This window comes from Macrotis lagotis, chromosome 5 (genome assembly GCF_037893015.1).
Source record: "Macrotis lagotis isolate mMagLag1 chromosome 5, bilby.v1.9.chrom.fasta, whole genome shotgun sequence".
Classification (NCBI taxonomy): domain Eukaryota; kingdom Metazoa; phylum Chordata; class Mammalia; order Peramelemorphia; family Peramelidae; genus Macrotis; species Macrotis lagotis.
Genome location: NC_133662.1, coordinates 176757937 through 176779075, shown reverse-complemented (window position 1 = coordinate 176779075; position 21139 = coordinate 176757937). Strand labels below are relative to the sequence as shown.

Sequence of the window (21139 nt, the reverse complement as noted above, 5' to 3'; positions counted from 1 at the left end):
TTAGCTTTGTATAAAACCAGGCTTGCTGGCTGGTCAACTGTAGTTGGAAGCCCCTAAAGTGTTCATTAAGTCCAAAGCTTTACAATAAGTGCAATTTTATGAATGGGTGGGCAAGTGTAGTGGCCTTTTGTTAGGGAAGGTTTCCTCTAAAAAAGATGGGATGTGAACAGATTCTCAAAGAGTGTGAACTGAAGCGGGGGTAGGGAGGAAGCGCCTCTGAAAAGGCAATCTGCCATAATTTTTTTTCCACTGAGGTTAGGGAAACTAGATAACAGCAGGAACAATCAAAATTCTTTAGTTTTTTTTTCAGATTAAACACATCCAATGATATTTTTTCAACTGCTTTTCTCCCCTTTTGATCTATTCTTCTTACTCCTCCCACCTCCCTGTTGTTATAGCCCTCTTCAAGAACTAAGGACAAATGACTAAATGAGAATGCTAAAGGTATTTCTGAAAAGTGAAGCATAAATACAATTTACACAAACCAAATTTTTCAGAGATGTTCTAATCTTAGTCATTCTATGCTTTCTTGCCTACTTTCCCCTCTAAGCAAAAACTTAAACTTCTCAAGAGTTTCCAATTAAAGGGAATGAATTTATTTTGTAAAGTGAATTTTTTAATCACTCTAATTTATTTGTTAAAAGGTGAATTTTCCTATTTTGAGTTTTCTTAAAAATGGACCTATAAAAAATATATTATACCCCCAACATATAGGCCAAAAGAATATTTTATAGTTTACTGAAGTGGAATCAGATGGAAAAGGTAGGGGGAAGGGAAAAATAGTGAAGGGGATTATCACTTTGATTTGTGCTTAGGCTAGTGTATAAGAGCAATTACTGAAAAGTTCGCCACTTCAACTCTTCTAGTTTCTAAAGGGTATAAATCTTGGCTGCTGAAGTACAAATGGGATGTGCATGCCCTATCCAGAGTCACAAAACCTTTCCCACCATCCTTTGGGATTTATCAGTCTTTTGTCCTGGAACAGGCCATTCTGGGCAATCAATTGAGCTGTAGCTTTTATTTTTCCCCAAGGATAGTGGGAAGTGTGGGAGAAATAGCATTGGTGAACAAAGAAAGTGCTTGAGAGTCTTATAAAAGATTTTTGTGAAACAAAATATGAATTAATCTGCATTATTATTACTTTCCCCTCAAAAGAACAGTGACAAGTTAGTCTTCCCAATTAAATTTTTTCTTTATTAAATCTACTTAGAAAATAGTCTTCAACAGAACCAAAATTACCCTCACCCAGTCATTTACTCTTTTCATGATGTCGGAAAGTATTTAAAAAAAAGTTAGCACAACCTTTTATCTATGCAACTTGGATCTCCCCTCACAAGTTATTTTTATCAGCCACCCTGGAATCTAATTAACGAATCCACAGACAAATGCAATCATCAAAATGATTTGAGCTGCTGTCCCAATAGTACTTTCTTCCCATTTACTTCTGGGAAGGAATTTTCTCCCATGAGCCAAAGCTACTGAATCCACAATGTCATGGCATCAGAGCTCAAGAGATTTGGGGTAGGAGAAGAAACCTAGCAAAGATTTCACAAGTCCATCTTAAAACACTCTTAAAAGTCAAGTCATGCAGAATGGCATTCCATGGGCAATGAGATGGGGCAACAGTTCCTGAAGACTTCACTGTACATGTGATGGAGATCCTCCAAGAATAAAAGCCAGAAAAGCCCAAGCAGTAACTACACCACAGATTCTGCAAGGAAATGATGGAAGATAAATGGCCATCAAACTAAGAACTTTTTTGGGGGGGGGGGGGCTCTATTTGAGTTTGTTGGTTTTCCAAGAAAGCACCTCATCAAAAGGATAACATACACATGGAGTATTTTTTTTCTCTCATCACTTCGTGAGTCTTATTCACCTAGAAGGGAATTCTTAACCACTGGGGGTCGTGTGCTGTCACACCAAATCCATACATAAGATGGCACCCTTGTGATGTGGAAATTAATTTTCCTTGTAATTTCAAACAAAGGTTCAAAGAAATTAAAAGTTGATTTCTTTGGCTTCCAAGGGGGCAATTTTTATAGAAGCATACAAAGCAAAAATTTTACTCAGATATGATCCTCATTTAGGCATTTTTCTGACTAAAAGACATTTAATTAGCTATTCCCATGCATTATAAATCAACTAGTGAATGTGCCATGATTCAATAACTGACCCCTTCCATCTGCAAGTGGAGAATGCCACCAAATGACATTTTTAGGGTCCTGGCCACTTACTGTAGAATACAGTTGATATTAGGTGAATGCCTCCAGTATCGGTACAGGCTCACTTGCAAGTCAGGGTGATACCTGTATTCTTGCAACACAATCCTGACACTTGAGGGGGGGGGGGGGGAGGGGGGGGACGGGGACAGAGAAAGAGAGAGAGAGAGACATTTCATCAGCTATTTAGTGATTGGCAGTACACTACAAAGTAAGAAGACAATACTATACCCCCATCACGCTAGAAGCAAGTCAGGCAGATTAAAAGGGAAGGGAACCCATGAACCACCTACTCTTTAAACTTGTTGGTCATAAGCAGAAACTGATTCCGAGTGAATCTTCGGACATCAAATTTGCAGAGGTCCTTGAATTCATAATAGATCTGTTCTGCATCTACCCCAGGCCACCTCTTGACTTTGAGGATAAGGGTAGGTGGCCGACTGCTAGGAGAATCTGGGCCAGCGAAATTCTGGAAAACATGGGAAACATTATATATGAACTGTCCACAGAAATAAATGCCTTAAATTTCAAATCTGATATTGATTATCTCTAGAAATTCAGAGACTATAAACTACATTTTTATTTTTGGTGATTCTTAACACTACCAACAGTTCCCAGGTCTCACAACTAAAAATTTACAGGACCATGAACTTGGAGCATAAAAGAAATACTACAGTCATCTGGTTCAACTATTTGATGTTACAAATAAGGAAACTTAGGGCAAGATAAGTTAAGTGAAATGCCCAGGGTCACCCAGCTAGAAAATGCCAGAGCTAGGATGGCCTTAGGAAATATCGGCATATTTAAATGTACTTGAGAAAAACTTTAAAAAAGGTTAGATGCACAGATTTGTAGCTGTTATTCTCCTTTCTACCACCAGTTTTGGTCTCCAAGTAGATATGGAAAGGCAGTTTAATGAAATCTGACAAGCATTTGTTAAGCGTCTAAAAATCTAGACAGTCATTGCCCTCAAAGAGTTTACAGTCTATTGGAGGAAAAATATGTGCTCAGGCCTCAAAGGTGAGACTAAAGAGTTAGGGACTGGGCTCGTGTCTCCACAAATAACTTACCAAAGGACCTGCTCTCTGGCCCTGAGGGAACATCCATCCCACCCAGCTTACACAGAATGAGCATGCAGTGGCCTACATCCAGGACTGCCCTTATGCTGAAGACAGGGAGAATGCTCAGCCTCCCACCCCTTCTCCAGCTCCAACCACCATCAAGACTTCCAACTTGGGCACCCCCAAACAAAATAAAGGATTAGACACACAACTACTCACAATTTTAGAGATACATGCTCGGATAAGGTTCACCTGGTTCACAAAGGGAGCCAGAACATCAAGATACTGAGGGAATGTGGGCTCCAGCCTTATGCCACTGTTAGGTGGGAAAGAGGCAGTCCCCAATCAATTCCAATACACATATTTAATCACAGAATCCTCTTCAGGGTCATAGATTAAGAGCTGAACAAGTCTTTACAGATCTCATTTTGCAGAGACCCAGAAAGATTAACTAATCTGCTCAAGATCATATCAGTAATAAGTAGCTGAGTAAGATCCCAGGACCCAAAACCCAGAACTCTTCCAACACACTCTCCTTATGTGAGGATGGGCAGGGTCTTTGGGAAAGTCTGCACAATTCATTTCTAGAACTCTCCTCACATTTAAACTTGTCATCTTCTTTTTGATGCTCTGTAAAATAAGACCACTACTATTCATGCTATTATATTATTTATATTATAAAGAGATTTAAAAATTTTTGTAAATCACTAATTTAAGAAAGCACAAATCAGGGCAGCTAGATGGTGTAGTGGATAGAGCACTGGCCCTGCAGTCAGGAGAACCTAAGGTTCAAATCTGGCCTCAGACATTTAATTGCCTAGCTGTATGACCTTGGGCAAGTCATTAAACATCGTTTTCTTAAATAAATAAAATTCAAAAAAAGAAAAAAAACACAAATCTACATCAGACATAAGGTATCTCCTGCTCCCACTGGCAGCTAATGCCTTCCCCTTTGTAGCTTTCTTCTGTGCAGATCAAGCAACTCCCTGCTTTATTTACATAATGTTATAAGATACTCCTTGAGGGCAGGGATTATTGTTGCTTTTTCTTTGTGCCTGCCACATAATAAGCACTTGCTGATATAAATACTCGCTGATTGCTTGCAAACACATGCCAGTTACAAAAAAAGCTAAATAAATCCAAATTTTTAGGATCATTTATCATGGACTATGTCGTATGCATCAAATAATAAAATTTATAACATTTTTATTATCACTAAAGTTCACCCTTGATATTTCACAGGTCTTTGAGGTACCCATCAACTCCATAGCAAAATTTCTACCTTGAAATCCTGAAATGGGACCCTCCTTGACGCACACTACCAGTAACAGCAATCTTCCCTGAGACCTGTCCTCTGAGGACAAGGGTCAGTGGGGTTCAGAAAGGGAGAAAGGAGGGTAAGGGCTGAAAAGAGTAATGAGAGCTTTGGAGTCAAAAATGAAAAACTGGATGGGGGGGGTGGAGCAGCAGGTGGCACAATGGATAGAGCAACGGCCCTGGAGTCAGGAAGACCTGAGTTCAAATAAGCCTCAGAAACTTAATAATTACCTAGCTGCGTGACAAGTCCCTTAACCCCATTGCTTTAAATAAATAAATGAATGAAAACCAGGGCTAAGGTAGATTAGGAGCTGAAATGAGGGCTCCAGCCATATGATATCCCTCCCACTCCAAGGTCTACACTGGGCTGGCTTAGATTCCCCTACAGTAGGTCAGCAGAAGTCTCTATAAGCAGGAGGAGGAAAAAGAGAAAGAAATCCTTGATAGCAGCATGGTGAGGAAAGGAGAGAAGTTCTGAGATTTTGTCCAACCAAAGAGGTCCTTCCAAAATTAGGACAATAGTCAGTTTCCCATACTTATGAGGACTCTGTCCTCGTTATTCTCTCCCAGTCAAGACCATACTGGGCTCATAGTCAATGATCAGAAAGTATTTATTGATCAACTATTAAGAGTACAAGAAGAAAAGAAATACTCACCTAATTGACCTATATAGTAGTAAGTGTGCCACCTTCAAGAGAACTGGAAGGAAAGAAAATTCGAAAAATAAGAGACATACAACTCTTTCCTTTCTCCAATTTATCCACCACCCAATGCCAAAATGATTTTCCTGAAATGCAGGGCTAATGACATCACTCCCCTACTCAGTAAACTGCAAGGGCTCCCTAGAGCTTCCAGAAACAAACACACAGATTCTTCTGTTTGAAATTTAAGCCTTTCCCAATCTGGACCCAGTCTACCTCCCCAGCCTTCTTACTCACTCCCTTTTCCAAACTCCAAAGTCTAGCCAGACTAGCCTTCTTGCAACTCTTCTTACAGGACAATCATATCTCAATGCCTGCAAATGCCCCTTTTCCTTTAAATTTCAGCACAAGCACTGTCTACATCTCCCTCTCCCCAGATTGCCTTGTATTTATTTTATATAAAATATATCTGTACATTTTCTCCACCAATGTAAGTGTCTTGAGGACAGAGATTGTTTCCCTTTGGACTTTATATTCCCAATACCTACATAGTGCCTCTCACAGAACAAGAATCTAATAAAAGTTTATTGATCAATTGACTTCAAATTTGTCCCCCATCAATTTCTGAGTGACAGTACATTGTTTCTCATCACTCTGAAGATGGAAAACTCCATGAATGTAAATATAAACTTTCCTCTTTATGGTACCACCATTTTCCCAGTCATTCAAGTTCAAAACCTCTCAAGTTCTTGTTGACTCCTGTCTCTCCTCCCTCCCCATCCCCAGTCAACTGCCAGGTCTTTTATTCTAATTCTACAATATATCTCATTTCTATTCACTTTTTTGTTTTTTTGCTTTTTGCAAGGCAATGGAGTTAAGTGACTTGCCCAAATTCAGGTCCTCCTGACTTCAGGGTTGATGTTCTATCCACTGGGCACCTAGCTCCACCTATTCACTTTTTTCGATGCCCATATTATCATCCTCATTAGGGCCCCTGAAATTTCTGCTTTGGTCTATTTTTTTTTTAAATGAGGCCAAGTCTCCCAATCTTATGGAAGCTTGGAAATCACAAAATTTAAGCAATCCACCAACTTCAGCCTCCTCATAAGCCAATGCCACACCACCCTCATTTTTCAGACTCTTCATTGCCTCCTCTGTCTCTGGTCTCTCCTTTCTTTCACCATTCATCCCACCCTCCCATCAGAATAATTTCTTAATGCAGGAGCTGGACATGTCACTCCCCTATTCTAAAACATCCCCTCAGTTCACCAAATATAAATCTCTTAGCTGGATCCAAGGCCTTCATAATCTGGCTCCAAGTTCCCTTTCCAGACTTAGCTTAGATTTTTCTCCTTCACATAGACCACACTCTGTTGAGTCCATCAGCCTAAAACTGACTCTTCCTCACACTGTCAATAGTAGAAAGCCTTCCCTTCCCTAGAGGCCTAAGGGTTCCAGTGCTCAGTCCTTCCCTCCTCAATCTTGCTATCTCTAAGGAATCTCTCCCTTCTTGAGTCTCTCTCAGATATTCTTTTTGGGCCTCTCCAATGCACTTATCAACAATAACGAGCATAATATTACTTGGACATCTCTCTCACACAGACACACAAATTAAGTCCCTTGTGGGGAAGAATTTACCCTCAGCTCCCTAAGACAGTACCTTGCACACACTAGGGATCTTATGACAATCTGAATGGAATTTTTTTTAAAGAAAAATTCCTTTTTTACCTGATCCACAAAGGAAGGCATCATAAGCTGCTTCATGAGGATATTTGGTCTCAACTGAAACATTTTCCCCACAAGAAAGAAAGACAAAGAGCCAGGATTAGAAACAAAATTTGGACCAGGAACTATCTTCCACCCAACTTTCTAGCTCCTTTGGCATTTGAGACTCCAGATGCCTGGCCCACACTTGCTCTTCCCCCAGTCATATCTAAGGCTCCACCTTGTCTCCTCTCAAATGTGCCAAAAAGAGAGGCCGAGGAAAGAGCTTCCTATAACTTACTGAACAGATCACAGGATCAATCATAGTATCCCAATATCCAGAACTCTACAGGGGTTTAATCATTATTGCTTGAATTAAACCAAGTCAAAAACCAGGGTGAGAAATACTAGATAAGAAGGTATCACTGCACCCAATACTTGCTGGGGGATGAGGACCATTTCACAGAAATCTAGGTCCCAAATCAGGAGGTCTGTATGCAAGCCTTACTTCGATTGGAACGTACCATATTTGATACACTCGCTTGCATGGATGATCACTGGACAAGAATTCTTGGTAGGATTCAAGTCACTATTAGAGAAGGAGCAAAAGGTCAGGGTTTTTTTTTTCCTTATCTGCAAATGCTCACTCTTTCACAACAGTGCATACACTCACATATCCTCTTTTTGCTTTGTTTAAATTAAGACAATCTGACTCCAAAATACTGTGGTTTTTAAAGGAAACCAAGTTGATTAATAAAGACATTAAAAGCAGATCAAGAACTTTACCTGTTAAGTCTCTAAACCAGAAGCAATTGTCATGCCTCTCCCATCCCCAATCCCCAAATTTCTGAGTTTACCATTGGGGAGTGAACCGAGTTAATAGCTCCCTTCTTTGAAGGGAGGGCTTTTCTGTTAATCTGCAAGCCCAAACCATCTCAAGATTTCAGACAAAGATAAGGCAAATCTTCCTTCTAAAAAAAGCTTGAGTCTCCACAAAAGCAAAATGATGGGTATCTTCCACTTCTCTGTATTTTGGAATATTATAGCAATACCTCTACTGGGTCTACATCCTAAAGAAATTACAGAAGAGGGTAAAAAAAACCCAACATGTACAAAAATGTTTATAGCAACTTTTTTGTGTGATGACGAAGAATTGGAAATTGAGGGTTTTGCCTATCAATTGGGGAATGGCTGAACAAATTGCAATATATGGAACACTAATGTTCTATAAGAAATCATAAAGGATTCCACTTCAAAATAGCCTGGAAAGACTTGTATGAACTGATGCTGGGTGAGGTGAGCAGAACCAGAAGAACATTAAACACACTAACAACAACAGTGGGTGGTGACCAAGTATGACAGACTTGATCATTTCAGCAGTACAATAATCAGACAATACTAAAAGACTTATGATGGAGAATACTATCCATATCCAGAGAATGAACCATGGAATTTAAATGCAGACCAAAGTTTACTATCTTCAATTTTTTAAAAAGTTGTCTTATGAACTGTCGTTTTTTTTCTAATTTTTTTCTTCCATTTGGATGTGAGATTCTTCCTTTCACATGATTAACATGGATCTATGTTTGGCACGGTTTTAGATGGAGAGTCTATATTATATAGCTTTTTGTCAGGGAGAGGGGAGGAGGGAGGAGAGGGAGGGGGAAACGGTTATTGAAAACTAGCATTACATATAGTTGGAAAAAAATTAATTTAAAAAAGAAAAGAAAACCCTACTATTCAGATACTGCTTATCACCAAGGACCTGAGCCTGAGATGCCACAGCTCCTGCTTTCAAGGAATTGTATCAAAGACATCTCACTTGCCTGTTTAGGACTTCATAAACCTCCAAAAGATTTGAAGCTCTGGGGAAACTTAGTTCCTGTGGGGAAGAAAAAAATAACAGACAAAATCGGGGAATGAGAGATGAGGTCAGTTGGTATTTTTTAAACTTTTCACCTTCAATATATCTTTTGTCCCCTCCAGTGCCATCCATCACAACTATTCCTGTTCCTCCAATAATATTTGAACGAATATTCAGCCTCCTTGGGGATCAGCAACCCCCAAAGATGGGTGGTAGAAAGACTGACCAGAGAAACAGAGTTAACTGACATCTCTTTGCCAGGAAACCAGTTTTACTAAGGCAATGATCTGAGTGTCAAGTTAGAGGCCAGGATATACCTTAGAATTTCCAGGTCTCAGCAGGACCAGATAACCTCAGAGCCAATAAGAGAATTTTGGTCCAACAGCATGGAAGGAGTCAACTTGCATTGTCAACCCCATAGCTGATATTTACTTAATAACCCTCTAAGGTTTCAAAAATAGCTTTACATACACTGCTTCATCCGAGTCTTGACCCTATCCTGGAAGGTAGGTGTTATTGTTATGTCAATAGTCAGCTGATCTGCCCAGGGCTGCCTCACAACTACCAAGTGTCCAAGGGGGAATTTGAACCCAGGCCTTCCTGACTATCAGTATGGAACCTACTCACTAGAGTCACACTGTCACCTACAGAAAAATGCATCTCTATGGAAGTGGATTGCTCACAAACTAATAAAGCATTCCCTTTCCAAAATTTAGTTTGTTCATTTACCTTCCAAATCTCTTTTGTCACATTCTTGGTATCTATGAGGACAGGAAACAAGGCATGGATGTTCAGCTTAAACTGCTCATAGGATTCTGAGGAGAGACTCAATCAATCAGCATTTATCAAGTATTTTACTGGGTGCCAGAAAGTATGTCTGGGGGTGGGGAGTGGGAACATAAGACAAGAGTGAAATCTGTCCTCAAGAAATGTAGCTTTGCCAGGGGAGATAACATATGCACATAGGTCTGATAAAAGTTTTAAGTACTGTTTCCCCTTTTTTGGTGCTTCTCTTTCGCATGGAGCAAATAAGTCTACTTTGATCAGGGTTCTAAGGGAAACAGTTACTCTGACTCAGAACTCAAACAGATGATCATTTTGGAAAAGAACGAACAACTAGTATATAATGGAGAAGATATGGGTTACTTTAGGATTACAAAACAATGTAATTTATTTGATTTTTAGACTGAAGATGAGGCTTTGGTCACTGATCACAACTGAGAAGATATCAGCTGAAGAGAAGATGATTCTACTCAAAAAGATGAGAGGTGGAAGGGCTGAAGTTAAGCTTGAAGCTAGAAGTGATGTACAATAAGTTTGCCTGAGATATAGTGCCCAGTGAGGAACATGAGCTTCCTCCCAAAAGAAGTTTAATAAATAAAGGTCTAAAGCCACCTCCCCAGTAGATGTCTTCTATTCCAAAAAGAAAACAAGAGATGAATCACAATAAGCAGCCTCTGACTCCAGAATCCTCTAGATATTGATGAGGAATGAATATATATATATATATATATATATATATATATATATATATATATATATTATATATGGGGGGGATGAGGCAGGTGGCCAGGCAAAGGGGTATAGTCCCCAGTCCCTATAATCCCCTAAAGTCTAAAAAAGTGTGTGCTTTATTAGGTCCATCTTCCAGATTGAAAAAAAGGCAAGGACATCTCCCCTTCCCTACCTGGGAGAGGTCTGTAGAATTTTTCATGAAGGTGCAGGAGATCCATCATCATGTTATGTCCCACCAAAGGCTAGCAAGAACAGTGCCAAGAGACATGGAAGAAATGAATCAAAGTCACCAAATGCCATCAGTATTTTCTTACAAAGAAGTGGGTGTATCAGCTATAGGTAACCTCTTCAATCCTCTTGCCACATCATTATCTCTCTTTTAAGAAAGGGGCTCTTGGGGAAGCTAGGTGGCACAGTGGATAGAGCACTGGCCCTGGAGTTAGGAGTAACTGAGTTCAAATCTGGCCTCAGACGCTTAATAATTACCTAGCTATGTGGCCTTGGGCAAGCCACTTAACCCCACTGTCTTGCAAAAGCTAAAAAAAAAAGGGGGGGTGGGCTCTTGGACAGCCCAACTACTAGGGAGTATCAAGAAATTAACAGTAAACCCCTTATGTACTCGGGGGCCTCTGCTGAATTCTTGGAAAAATAAAGGTAAAAAATAAATAGGTCATAATCTTGTGAGAACTCAAGGGAAACTTAAGAAATTTCTTAACCATAAAGTCAATCATCACAGGATGGAGGAGAGAAAGTCTGCATGGCTAACACTACTATCATTTAACTTAAACAACAAAAGTTTCAAACAAAAATACTGTTTCAAAAAAAAAAAAAAACACAGAGCTTCATAATACATTGAACAAAGCAACACCACGGTGCTTAAGGGGCCTTTTCTAAAATTACGTCACCATATTGATAAAAAGTAATAATGGCCATAAGTCCAACAAGGCAGAACTCTGAGAAACAGTCTGCTTTAGCTCAGAGGCATTTCATCACTTATAATGTGGCCACAAGCCAAAGTAACTCCTAAAGATTGGTTACTAAGGCAAGGTAGGATTGCAATCTGTATTGAATGGACTGATGAAGCCAACAGTCATGAAAGTAACTTTGTGATGTGTTTATGATATGATTTCATTCAATCTTCGTAACAACCCTATGAGGGAGAGAGAGAGAGGCTATTATTATCACTGAGCCTTGGAGTGGTTAAGTGACTTGCCCAGGATCACACAGTGAATGACCAAAGAAGAACTCAAACTCAGGTGTTCCTAACAGAGTCCACTCTATTACCTATAACCCCTGGCTGTTCAAATTAAAATACCAGAAATAGGGAGCTAGACCTAACAGCCAGAACCATCACTGGCTGTGGCCATAAACCTAAACACTGTCAAAAAAGGATACAATATGACTATGGATCTCTACCTTCTTGGCTTTTACCAGCATCTGGAAAAAGACAGCAAAACCACGAGCAGAGAGAAGAATCTTCTCCTTCCTGCAGTCATCATGGTCACGAGAGGAGTTCTCGAGACACCAGCGGTATTGCCTGCTCACTTTCTTTACAAGCACCTACCAGGAAAAAGCAAGGACAAGTTATCCTAGTCTTAAACTTGGGACAAGAGAAAAGAACTCTCCAGCTTAAGGAAGAAGGAAAGGAGGAAGAGGAAAGAAAGAAATCTCAAGGGCAGGTTAGTCCAGCTTCCCCAAAACATTTTTTTCTCCAAACTTCCACTGAGGAAGCCTGGCATCTGGGCCATGAAAATGAGCCGTTCACAGAAGAGGAATTCAACTAAGTTTGGCCAGATAACAAAACCTGATAAATACAGAGGCTACCAAGGCTTCTTCCTGAACAAGGAAGAAAACATCCTTTAGTCTAAAGATATAAAATTCTAAACTCACCCCTTTGTCTTTCATCAAGGTCCAAACTGTGGGGAGAGCCTGCCTTAGAACCAACTGTACCTCAAAAGCCTGGAACCCTGAGACAAAAAAGGGGAAGCAATAAGGAAAACAAGGACTGAAATGCACAGCCCATTTATTCAGATTTGAAAAAAATTCCACTCTCTTTCCTAAATCTACAACCTCAAGATATTTAGACCCTATTAGGAACAAATGAAAAACTATCTCCATACACCCATGTGAAATGTTATAGCCAAAGACGCATTCAGTACCATTCACATTATCTGCTCACATTACACAAGAGCAGTTTTAGGCAAAGAGGAAATTAGAAGGAAAACAGAACAGCTCACTATGAAAAGTCCTTTGGAATAATAGCCTTAGGCAGAAGTCCCTGAATGCCTATGCATTTATGAATCCTCAATCCAGAGGTCACACTTCCATACAATTCAAGCTTCTATACAGTATGAACTCAAGTTACTCAAAGAGAAGATACCAGCATCAAAAGTCCTACATTCTGAGACCTGCCCCTCACCAATAGCTAGTATAAAGAAAAATCTTTTGTTTTTTTAATCTGACTGGTAGCTTTGTGGGTGAATGTCATAGACTTGGCCAAGTACTCTTCCTTCTACAAAAAGGAGTTTCTCCTACCTACCAGTTATATCAGGAAGAGTCATCCAATCTCCTTCTTGTGCCATCTCCAACCACCGAGTTACCTCGTCAATCACCACCTTCATTTGGTCTTTGTCCAATGTACTGCAAATAAAATTCCAAGAAGAAAAAGAGATGAAAGAATAACCAAATAAAATGAGACAATTCCAATAAACTAGATAATCAAATAAAATGAGATGACACCAACCAAAAGTAAGTTACTGCTTCCTATTTTTATAGTCTAGTACTATGATTTAGTGGAGAAAAAATGGGCTAGCAATAACAGATTATCAGTTTTGCTATACAAACAAAAGTAAGATTTTTTCTTAAAGATGATCATTTTTCCTTTCAAGAGGAATAAGTTTCCTGATCCCCTCCCACCTCATAAGAACATTAGCAGTAAAAAAAAAAAAAAAAAAAAATTTGGTTTTATTCAATGCTAAACATCCTTATTGTTGCCATATCAAAAGGACAAGAACTATATAATTAAAAAAAAGTTATCAACAGCAACACTGGTAAATACAGGCTAGGCTCATCGATGTCAAAAATACTACCACCTCCCTTTTCAACCCTGGTAGGGACAGTGTAGGATCCTCTGCCCAAAGGTCCTAGGAATATCAGCATCTATCATCTCACTCCATCAAGTACCAGCCCTGCTTCTAACCCAGGCTCACGGTCATCATCTAGGGTAATAATCTTTCATAGAGATGTGAACTACTTTTTACCTCAGTAGATGCTATAAACCCTGCTTCTTCAACATCTACACATACTGAAAACCCAGCAAAGAAAGCTCAACACCAAAGTCCTTGGGCAATGTCAAACAGTTCAACACCAGAAAGAAATACAATATGGAAATGAACTAAAGAATGGAAATGGAAATGACACTAAGAAAAATGGATTACCGTCTATTTTTCTCTCTGCCTGGCAACTAAACCCTCCTATATGGGTTGTCTCCCCCTATAAGAATATAAACTACCTGAGAATAGAGACTATATTGCTTTTCTTCATGTGACCCAAGTGCTTTTTTTTTTAGGTTCTTGCAGGGCAAACGGGGTTAAGTGGCTTGCCCAAGGCTACACAGCTAGGTAATTATTAAGTGTCTGAGACTGAATTTGAACCCAGGTACTCCTGACTCCAGGGCTGGTGCTTTATCCACTGCGCCACCTAGCCGCCCCTCCAAGTGCTTTTTTTGTACACAGAAAAAGCTTATTTATTCCTTTATTTTGTTTTTTAAATGGAATTGCTATTTGGGGAGTAAGAGCAACTACCTGCCTCTGATGTTTAAAAAAAGAGGAAAAGGTTGAAATCTCAGACAATGCTTTTTAATTAAGGAAATAAAACACAGAAAAAAACTTCAACAGCCTCAACAGAAGGAAAACTTCAACAGTCCTAAAGACAGATAGATGGATTTCGAGGTCCCCTCTGGTTTTCTGATTCTATGAAACTGGTATCACACATGATGTGATCCCCTCCCACCTTATAAGAACATGAGCAGTAAAAAAACAAAATTGGGTTTTATTCAATGCTAAACATCCTTACTGTTGCCATATCAAAAGGACAAGAACCATATGATTAAAAAAAAATTAGCAAACAGTGACACTGGTAAATACAGACTAGGCTCATCGATGTCAAAAATACCACCACCTCCCTTTCAACCCTGAGAGGGACAGTGCCCAAAAGTCCTAGGAATATCAGCATCTATCCCCTATTGCACATTTATATAGCATGTACTGCTCTCCCAAATACTAATCAATACCTTCCTCTGGCACCATATGTAACATACATATATATATGACACATATATATGACACACATATATATATATATACGACACATATATATATATGTGTATATCTCTATAAAAGCTTAGCTTATATATACTTTTAGAGAATACTATATAAATTGAGGAGAAAAGACTTTACCTACGAACTTTCCAATTTCCTGTTAGAAGGTCTTGCTTAATTTTCTTTTCCTGTTCTTCATTCATATATGGGATCCCATTTTTAAGGAACTAAAGAAAATAGATAAAAAGATGTAGTAGTCATCTAAATGTATCAGGCACCACAAAACTCAAAGGAGATTTTGGTTTAATGGATGTGAATAAGAGACAGGGAAAGGCCTTATAAATAAGTCCTTTTGAGATTGCACTCTCCCCACCTACTGCATTAGTTAAGAGTTGAGCAAAGGAAAAAACAACTAACATACCTTATTATAATCAAAACCATATTGATTCAAAAATAGAATACTAGAGGCCTGGAAGGAGAACTCTGAATCCATAATCCCAAGTGTGGTAGGGAAGAGAAAGAAGTTATATGAATGGGCTATATACCTATTTAAAAAAAAGAATGAAAAGAAACACAAGGAAAAACAATTTTTTAAAACTTTGGACACTTATAAATGGTAGCATCTTTCACTCTGACACTCAAATGTGGTAGCATCTTTCACTCTCTGACACTCAAATGTGACTCATAACACGATAACATGAAATAAATAAAAAAGTTGCAAGAATGTCTCATACATAATAGGAGGGATATCTAAAGAAAGATAAAGGAGAGGAGAGGATGGTTATTTTTAGTGATAGTTTTTTTCCCTTTTTTAACTAATTTTTTTTTTCCTTCTCAACAATTTTTAGTGGGGTAGACCTATTTCATTGGGTCAAGGAGTTTTCAGTGAGGAAACTTTCTTCATCAAAGCAACCCTTCACCTCCCCCTACAACTTACTGAGAGCTTCCTGAGAATTTAAGTGAAATTGCTAGTTAAATGAAATTGCCTAGGACCACAAAGCCAATATTGTTCAGAGGTGGGGGCTTGAAACTCGGTATTCTTTATGTTGTAGTCAGCTCTCAATCCACTATATCATATGCCTCTTGTTGTTTTATTTTTTTATATATTGCTATTTCCCAATCCCACTCCAAAAAAAGAACCCCTTTTTAATAGAAAAATTCAGTTCAACAAAATAAACCAAAATGCTGATCATCTCTGAAAGAATACATCACATTCTACACCTGCTATGCATGAAGTATAACCCATCTATACTTTGTTACTGAATTTTACTGAAAAGAGTCCTTGTACTTACTTGTTTGACTTTCTTCCTATACTTGAAAACATTGACAATCCTAAAAAAATGACAGAGTTGGGGGGTAAGGCTGAGGTTATAATGAACATTATTTCCAATCTCATCCCTCAAAACTACAAATAATGACACGTTTTTAATAATACTGTGTATTCATACTTCTAAAGAAAAGAAAACATACAGTTCTCAAGCAAGATCTTGCTATCTTAGGAGGCAACCCTCACAGATAGTTCTCTTCTACTTACAGCTAATTAAAGATTTATTAAGTCTGAGGAGAAAAATAAGGTAGAGAAATGCATACTTAAGACAAAGGTTTCACAGGTAAATGAACGAGAGACTCAAAAGAATTAGGAATAGGTCAAGCTTCAATATCTCTATGGAAATGTTTGAGGATAAAAAAGAAATGTTGGACAGACTAACAACAGTTTTAGGACAGAATATATCCTAAAAGTCTGAACAAGAAAAAGTTGCTCCATTTCTCTAGATTTCACAGTTTTATTGAGGCTGAACAGCTCTTGTTAAAAAAAATTAAGATTAGGTCAATGGAAGGGATTAATTGTACAAAGTTTATGATAGAAAAATTTTTTCCTCTTCCTATACATGAAAACACTTCATCTCCCCATTATGCATTTTCATTGGCTGTCTCCATTATCTGGAATTCTTTCCCTCTTCATCTCTGCCACCTGGCTTCCCTAAAGTTTCAGCTAAAATCTTACCACCTGTTTTCTTTCCCCCCTTAAAGTTAGTATCTTTTCTCTGAGATTACCACCTATCTACTCTATATGTATCTATATATAATTGTTTGCATGCCTTATTTTTCCTGTTAGATTGCAAGCTCCTTGAAGTAACAATTATTTTGGTTCAGCATTTGGCAATATTTAGCACAAAACAAGCCCTTAAATTTGGCTCTTCTAAACAGTGATCAAAGACAATTCTAAAAGACGTGTAATAGAAAATGTCATCCATATCCAGAGAAAGAACTATGGAGTTTGAATGTAGATCAAATTATAAAATTTTTCTTTCTCAAGATTTTTGCCTTTTGTTCTGATTCTTCATTCATAGCATGACTTATTAATATGGTAATAATAATATGGGTAACATGATTATACATGTTTAATATATATCAGATTATTATATGGGGAGAGTTTACAAAAAATGAATGTTGAAAACTATCTTTACATATAATTGGAAAAATTAATTATTAAGAAAAATTTTTTTTAAAAACAAATGCCTTGAATGGATGCTGAGTGAAATGAGCAGAACCAGGAAAACATTGTACACATTTAACAGCAACAATGTGAGATAATCAACTATGACGGATGCAGCTCCTCTTGGCAGTTCAGAGATCAAGGACAATCCTGAGAGACCTATAATGGAAAATGCCATCTACATCCAGAGGGGGAAAACTATGGAGTCTGAATGAAGAGTAAAGCATGCTGAATTCACTTTTTAAAACTTCTTTTATATTTTTTCTTTATCATCTTTTTTCCCCTTAGTTCTTCTAATCCTTCTTTCACAACATGACTATTTTGGAAAAATGTTGGACACATTTATACAACCTGTATCAGATTGTTTGATGCCATGGGAAGGGGGGTAGGGAACTGAGGGTGGTAGAAATATGTGGAACTCAAAATCTTGCAAAAGGATCAATACTGAAAACTCTTTGATTGCAATTGGGAAAAAAAAAACAAATGCTTGCTGACTTTAAGAAAGTCTGAAAGGAAAATATGTCAAGATCACAGGAAAGAAAGTGTGATATACATTTACATTATTAAACTTTAGCTTGGTGATAGTCTGAAAATGTGGGAATCCTTTATCAAACTTCAAAATTAACAAGTTAAACATTATTTTAAATACTGTTCCAGATTTATGAAAGGATTGCAAGCAATTTGAAAAGATTAATCCAAAAGCAATAAAACAACTTGACAATTAATGGGCCCTCTTTAAGCAAGTGTATGTCAAAGTAAAATTAATGCTTCTAGCTACATAAAGAGAGAAAACCATAGATAACATGGCACTAAAAACCATCACCTGTTCAACTGAACAAACAAATTTATAGGAGAATCCAACTTTCCAACACTCCCAAGGGCATCTAAAGACAACAGGATCATAGATTTAAAACCTGACCACTCCATCTCTTACAGTTAAAGTGATTTGCTCCGGGTGAAACAGGAATTAAGTGGCAAAACACAATTTCAAATTTAGTACTCTCTCCACTAAACTTAACCACTTCTCATATATCTAAAGCTTAAGAATTTAAATAGCAAGGAATTTAAAGAGATGTGGAAGATGCTATCACCTTTGTCCAATGAACTCACCAATCTGACACACTGTAAACTGCTGAATGCTCCTCTTAGTCTTTAGATACCACTCTGCTGGTGAGTCAAAGAGACTGTTAAGAGGAAAACAGGTATTTTACAAATACTAATAAAATGTCTCCCAAAAAGAAACTTTCATTTTCTTTTTTTGTTTTGTTTTTTCAAGGCAATGGGGTTAAGCGGCCATGCGGCTAGGTCATTATTAAGCGTCTGAGGTCGGATTTGAACTCAGATCCCCCTCAGTCCAGGGCTGGTGCTCTATCCACTGTGCCATGCAGCCGCCCCTTTCCTTTTCCCTCCAATAGTCATTAGATCTGTGATGAGAATTTTTTTTAAATGTTGCTGAGCTTCAGTTTCCTTCTCTAAAAATTATATTTTCGGTGTAGCTCCTAAGGTTATGAAGGAAACCTTAGGAATCCCACTTTAAGCCTTAAAGTATCATATGACCAGGAGTAATTACACAAATGCACCGAAAGAAGTGGATCAACTTGGGGAGAAGTCTCTTCTCTGAGAGAAGAAGACAATAAACACAATTTATCCAGCCCCTCGTCCGCTAACTTTACAAATTTCTCGCTGGGTCTTCGCAAAAACCTTCCAGATAGGTATTTACTCTACCTGTTTCGGAGTTAAGGAAACAGGTGAAGAGGAGGACTGTGAACTTCTTGGCACCCCTATTTTGCCTCAGGTCCCACCAGAACTCTCTGCATTGAGGGGAGGCTGTTCCGCTTTACCTTGTTTGCTGGCCTTCCGGAAAGACGGACCTCAGGCCTGTAAATTCTATGTCCAAACCTACGGTGAAATTCAGAAATGTCAAGGAAGGCCGGGCGCGGCGCGGCGCGGCCCCGGGGCGCCCGAGCGGGCCGCCGGGCGCGGGGCCGGGGCGGAGTGGGAGCCGCACACACCAGCTGCGCCCCTCACGTTACGGGCCCGCGCGGCCGGCCTCGCCTCCTCCGCCCCGTGGCCCGGGGTGCCCGCCGGAGGGCCCGCGGGGGCACTGCGGCCCGGCCTCCCGCCCCTGCGCCCCGGCGCCCCCGGGGGCCGGGCGCCTCGCCTACCCAGAAAGTCCGAGCCCAGAATGAGCTCCTCCAGCAGCGGCAGCTTCTGCTCGAAGCCGTCGGCGCCCAGCTCCATGGCCGCTCACGTGCCCGCGCCGCGGCGGCCCCTTTAAGGCGCCTCGTTCCCGCCCGCCACGGGCCGCGCGGGGGCCGCGGGGGGGGGGGGGGGGGGGGGAGGGGAAAGATGAGGAAAGGAGAGGGGAGGAAGGGGAAGAAAGAAGGGGAAGGGGGGAGGAAAAAGGAGGGGAATAGAGGAAAAGGAGGAGGGAGGAACAGGAAAGATGAGGAAAGGAGAGGGGAGGAAGGGGAACAAAGAAGGGGAAGGGGGGAGGAAAAAGGAGGGGAATAGAGGAAAAGGAGGAGGGAGGAACAGGAAAGATGAGGAAAGGAGAGGGGAGGAAGGGGAAGAAAGGGGAAGGGGAAAGGAAAAAGGAGGAGAGGAATAGAGGAAAAGAAGGAGGGAGGAGGAGAAAAGATGAAAGGAGAGGAAGGAGGAAGGGGAAGAAAGAAGGGGAAGGGGGAGGAAAAAGGAGGAGGGGAATAGAGGAAAAGAAGGAGGGAGGAACAGGAAAGATGAGGAAAGGAGAGGAGGGAGGAAGGGGAAGAAAGAAGGGGAAGAGGGGGAAAAGGAAAAAGGAGGAGGGGAATAGAGGAAAAGAAGGAGGAAGGGGAAAAAAGGGGAAGGGGGAAGGAAAAAAGGAGGAGTGGGGGATAGAGGAAAAGAAGGAGGGAGGAAGGGGAAAGATGGAGGAAAGGAGAGGAGGGAGAAGGGGAAGAGGGAAGAGAAAGGAAGGGAAAAAAGGAGAGAGGAAGAGGATGGGGAAGGAGGAGGAAGAAAGGTCTGTCCTCGGTGATCCCTATCCCCAATCAGGTCCAAAAGGACTGAGGGTCAATTTAGATGCCACCTTCCCTTTCCAAATTCTCCACCAGCTTCAACATTACAGCCATTTCAGCTGAGAGTCTTCAAGTAAATCTGCTTGTCTCCAGCCTCCCCCATGCTCCCCTGTAGCCCAAGCCCAGTGCCAGTGCTTTCCCCACCTGCTCTCAATGGAGTCAGGACCTGAGTTCAAATTTGACTTCAGACACTTTATAATTACCTAGCTGTGTGAGTGTGTGTATATATATGATCATATATAAATATATGTGTATATATAATACATATATATAAATATAAATGCATATATCAAATATGTTCTATATAAGCTATACTTAACCCCACTGCCTTGCAAAAAACCAACAAAAAAAAAGACTACTGTTGTGCATAGCCTTTGATCCATCAATACCACTCAGCCCTGTATTCAAAAAGGTAAAAATTCCACATGTACAAAAATATTTATAGCAGCTCTTTTGGCAGTAACAAAGAATTGGAAACTGGGGAATGGCAGAACAAACTGTGGTATAGGAATGTGAAGGAACACTACTGTTCTATAAGAAATCATGAAGGATACAACTTCAGAAAAGTCTGCTAGAACTGAATGAAGTGAGCAGAACCAGGAGAACATTGGACTCACTAATAGCAACATGAGTGATGATCAAATGTGATGGACTTGATCATTTGAGCAGTACAATAATCATATAATTCTAAAAGACTTGTGATAGAAAGTGCCATCTCTATCCAGAGAGGGAACCTTGGTTTAAATGCAGATCATACTCTTCAGTTTTTAGCAGTTGCCTTATGGATTATGTTTTTTTCCCTCTATTTTTTCTCTGTTTTGATTTGGTTTTTCTCTCATAACATAACTAACATAAATATGCTTAGCATGATTATACATGTAGGGCCTCTGTTGGACTGCTGTCAGGGAGGGAAGGGGGAAAGAGAAATATGAAACTCAAAACC

The 21139-nt window shown here is 39.7% G+C and overlaps 1 protein-coding gene across 3 annotated transcripts; it reads right to left on the bottom strand.

Annotated features, from left to right (window-relative positions):
* Positions 1-723: 723 nt before the first annotated feature.
* Positions 724-19383, bottom strand: PNLDC1 (PARN like ribonuclease domain containing exonuclease 1). 3 transcript variants are annotated; one of them, XM_074187968.1, is made up of 19 exons: positions 19303-19383; positions 18979-19036; positions 18248-18321; positions 15933-15972; positions 15062-15185; positions 14779-14867; positions 12861-12961; positions 12212-12288; positions 11738-11881; positions 10494-10563; positions 9536-9567; positions 8769-8824; positions 7467-7531; positions 6967-7020; positions 5254-5296; positions 3500-3596; positions 2513-2688; positions 2235-2333; positions 724-1711 (listed from the first exon to the last, which is right to left on the bottom strand). In XM_074187968.1, the coding sequence occupies exons 1-19, from the start codon at positions 19376-19378 to the stop codon at positions 1639-1641; spliced, it is 1548 nt and encodes a 515-aa protein (XP_074044069.1). In that variant the 5' UTR covers positions 19379-19383; the 3' UTR covers positions 724-1638. The 3 variants fall into 3 exon arrangements, with proteins under 3 accessions (XP_074044069.1, XP_074044068.1, XP_074044070.1); XM_074187967.1 differs by having other exon boundaries at positions 726-1711; positions 9536-9621; XM_074187969.1 differs by having other exon boundaries at positions 727-1711; positions 9536-9621; positions 18863-19036; positions 19303-19339.
* Between the last annotated feature and the right edge of the window lie 1756 nt (positions 19384-21139).

What these genes read in the sequence shown, in the direction of transcription:
- PNLDC1 (XM_074187967.1), bottom strand. Translation starts at nt 19,378, where the DNA reads ATGGAGCTGGGCGCCGACGGCTTCGAGCAGAAGCTGCCGCTGCTGGAG. An exon ending in CCGGAAGGCCAGCAAACAAG is followed by an intron (nt 18,322 to 18,978) that starts GTAAAGCGGAAC and finishes TCCTCTTAACAG; the next exon opens with TCTCTTTGACTCACCAGCAG. An exon ending in ATTCTACAGACCTCTCCCAG is followed by an intron (nt 9,622 to 10,493) that starts GTAGGGAAGGGG and finishes GTCTCTCCTCAG; the next exon opens with AATCCTATGAGCAGTTTAAG.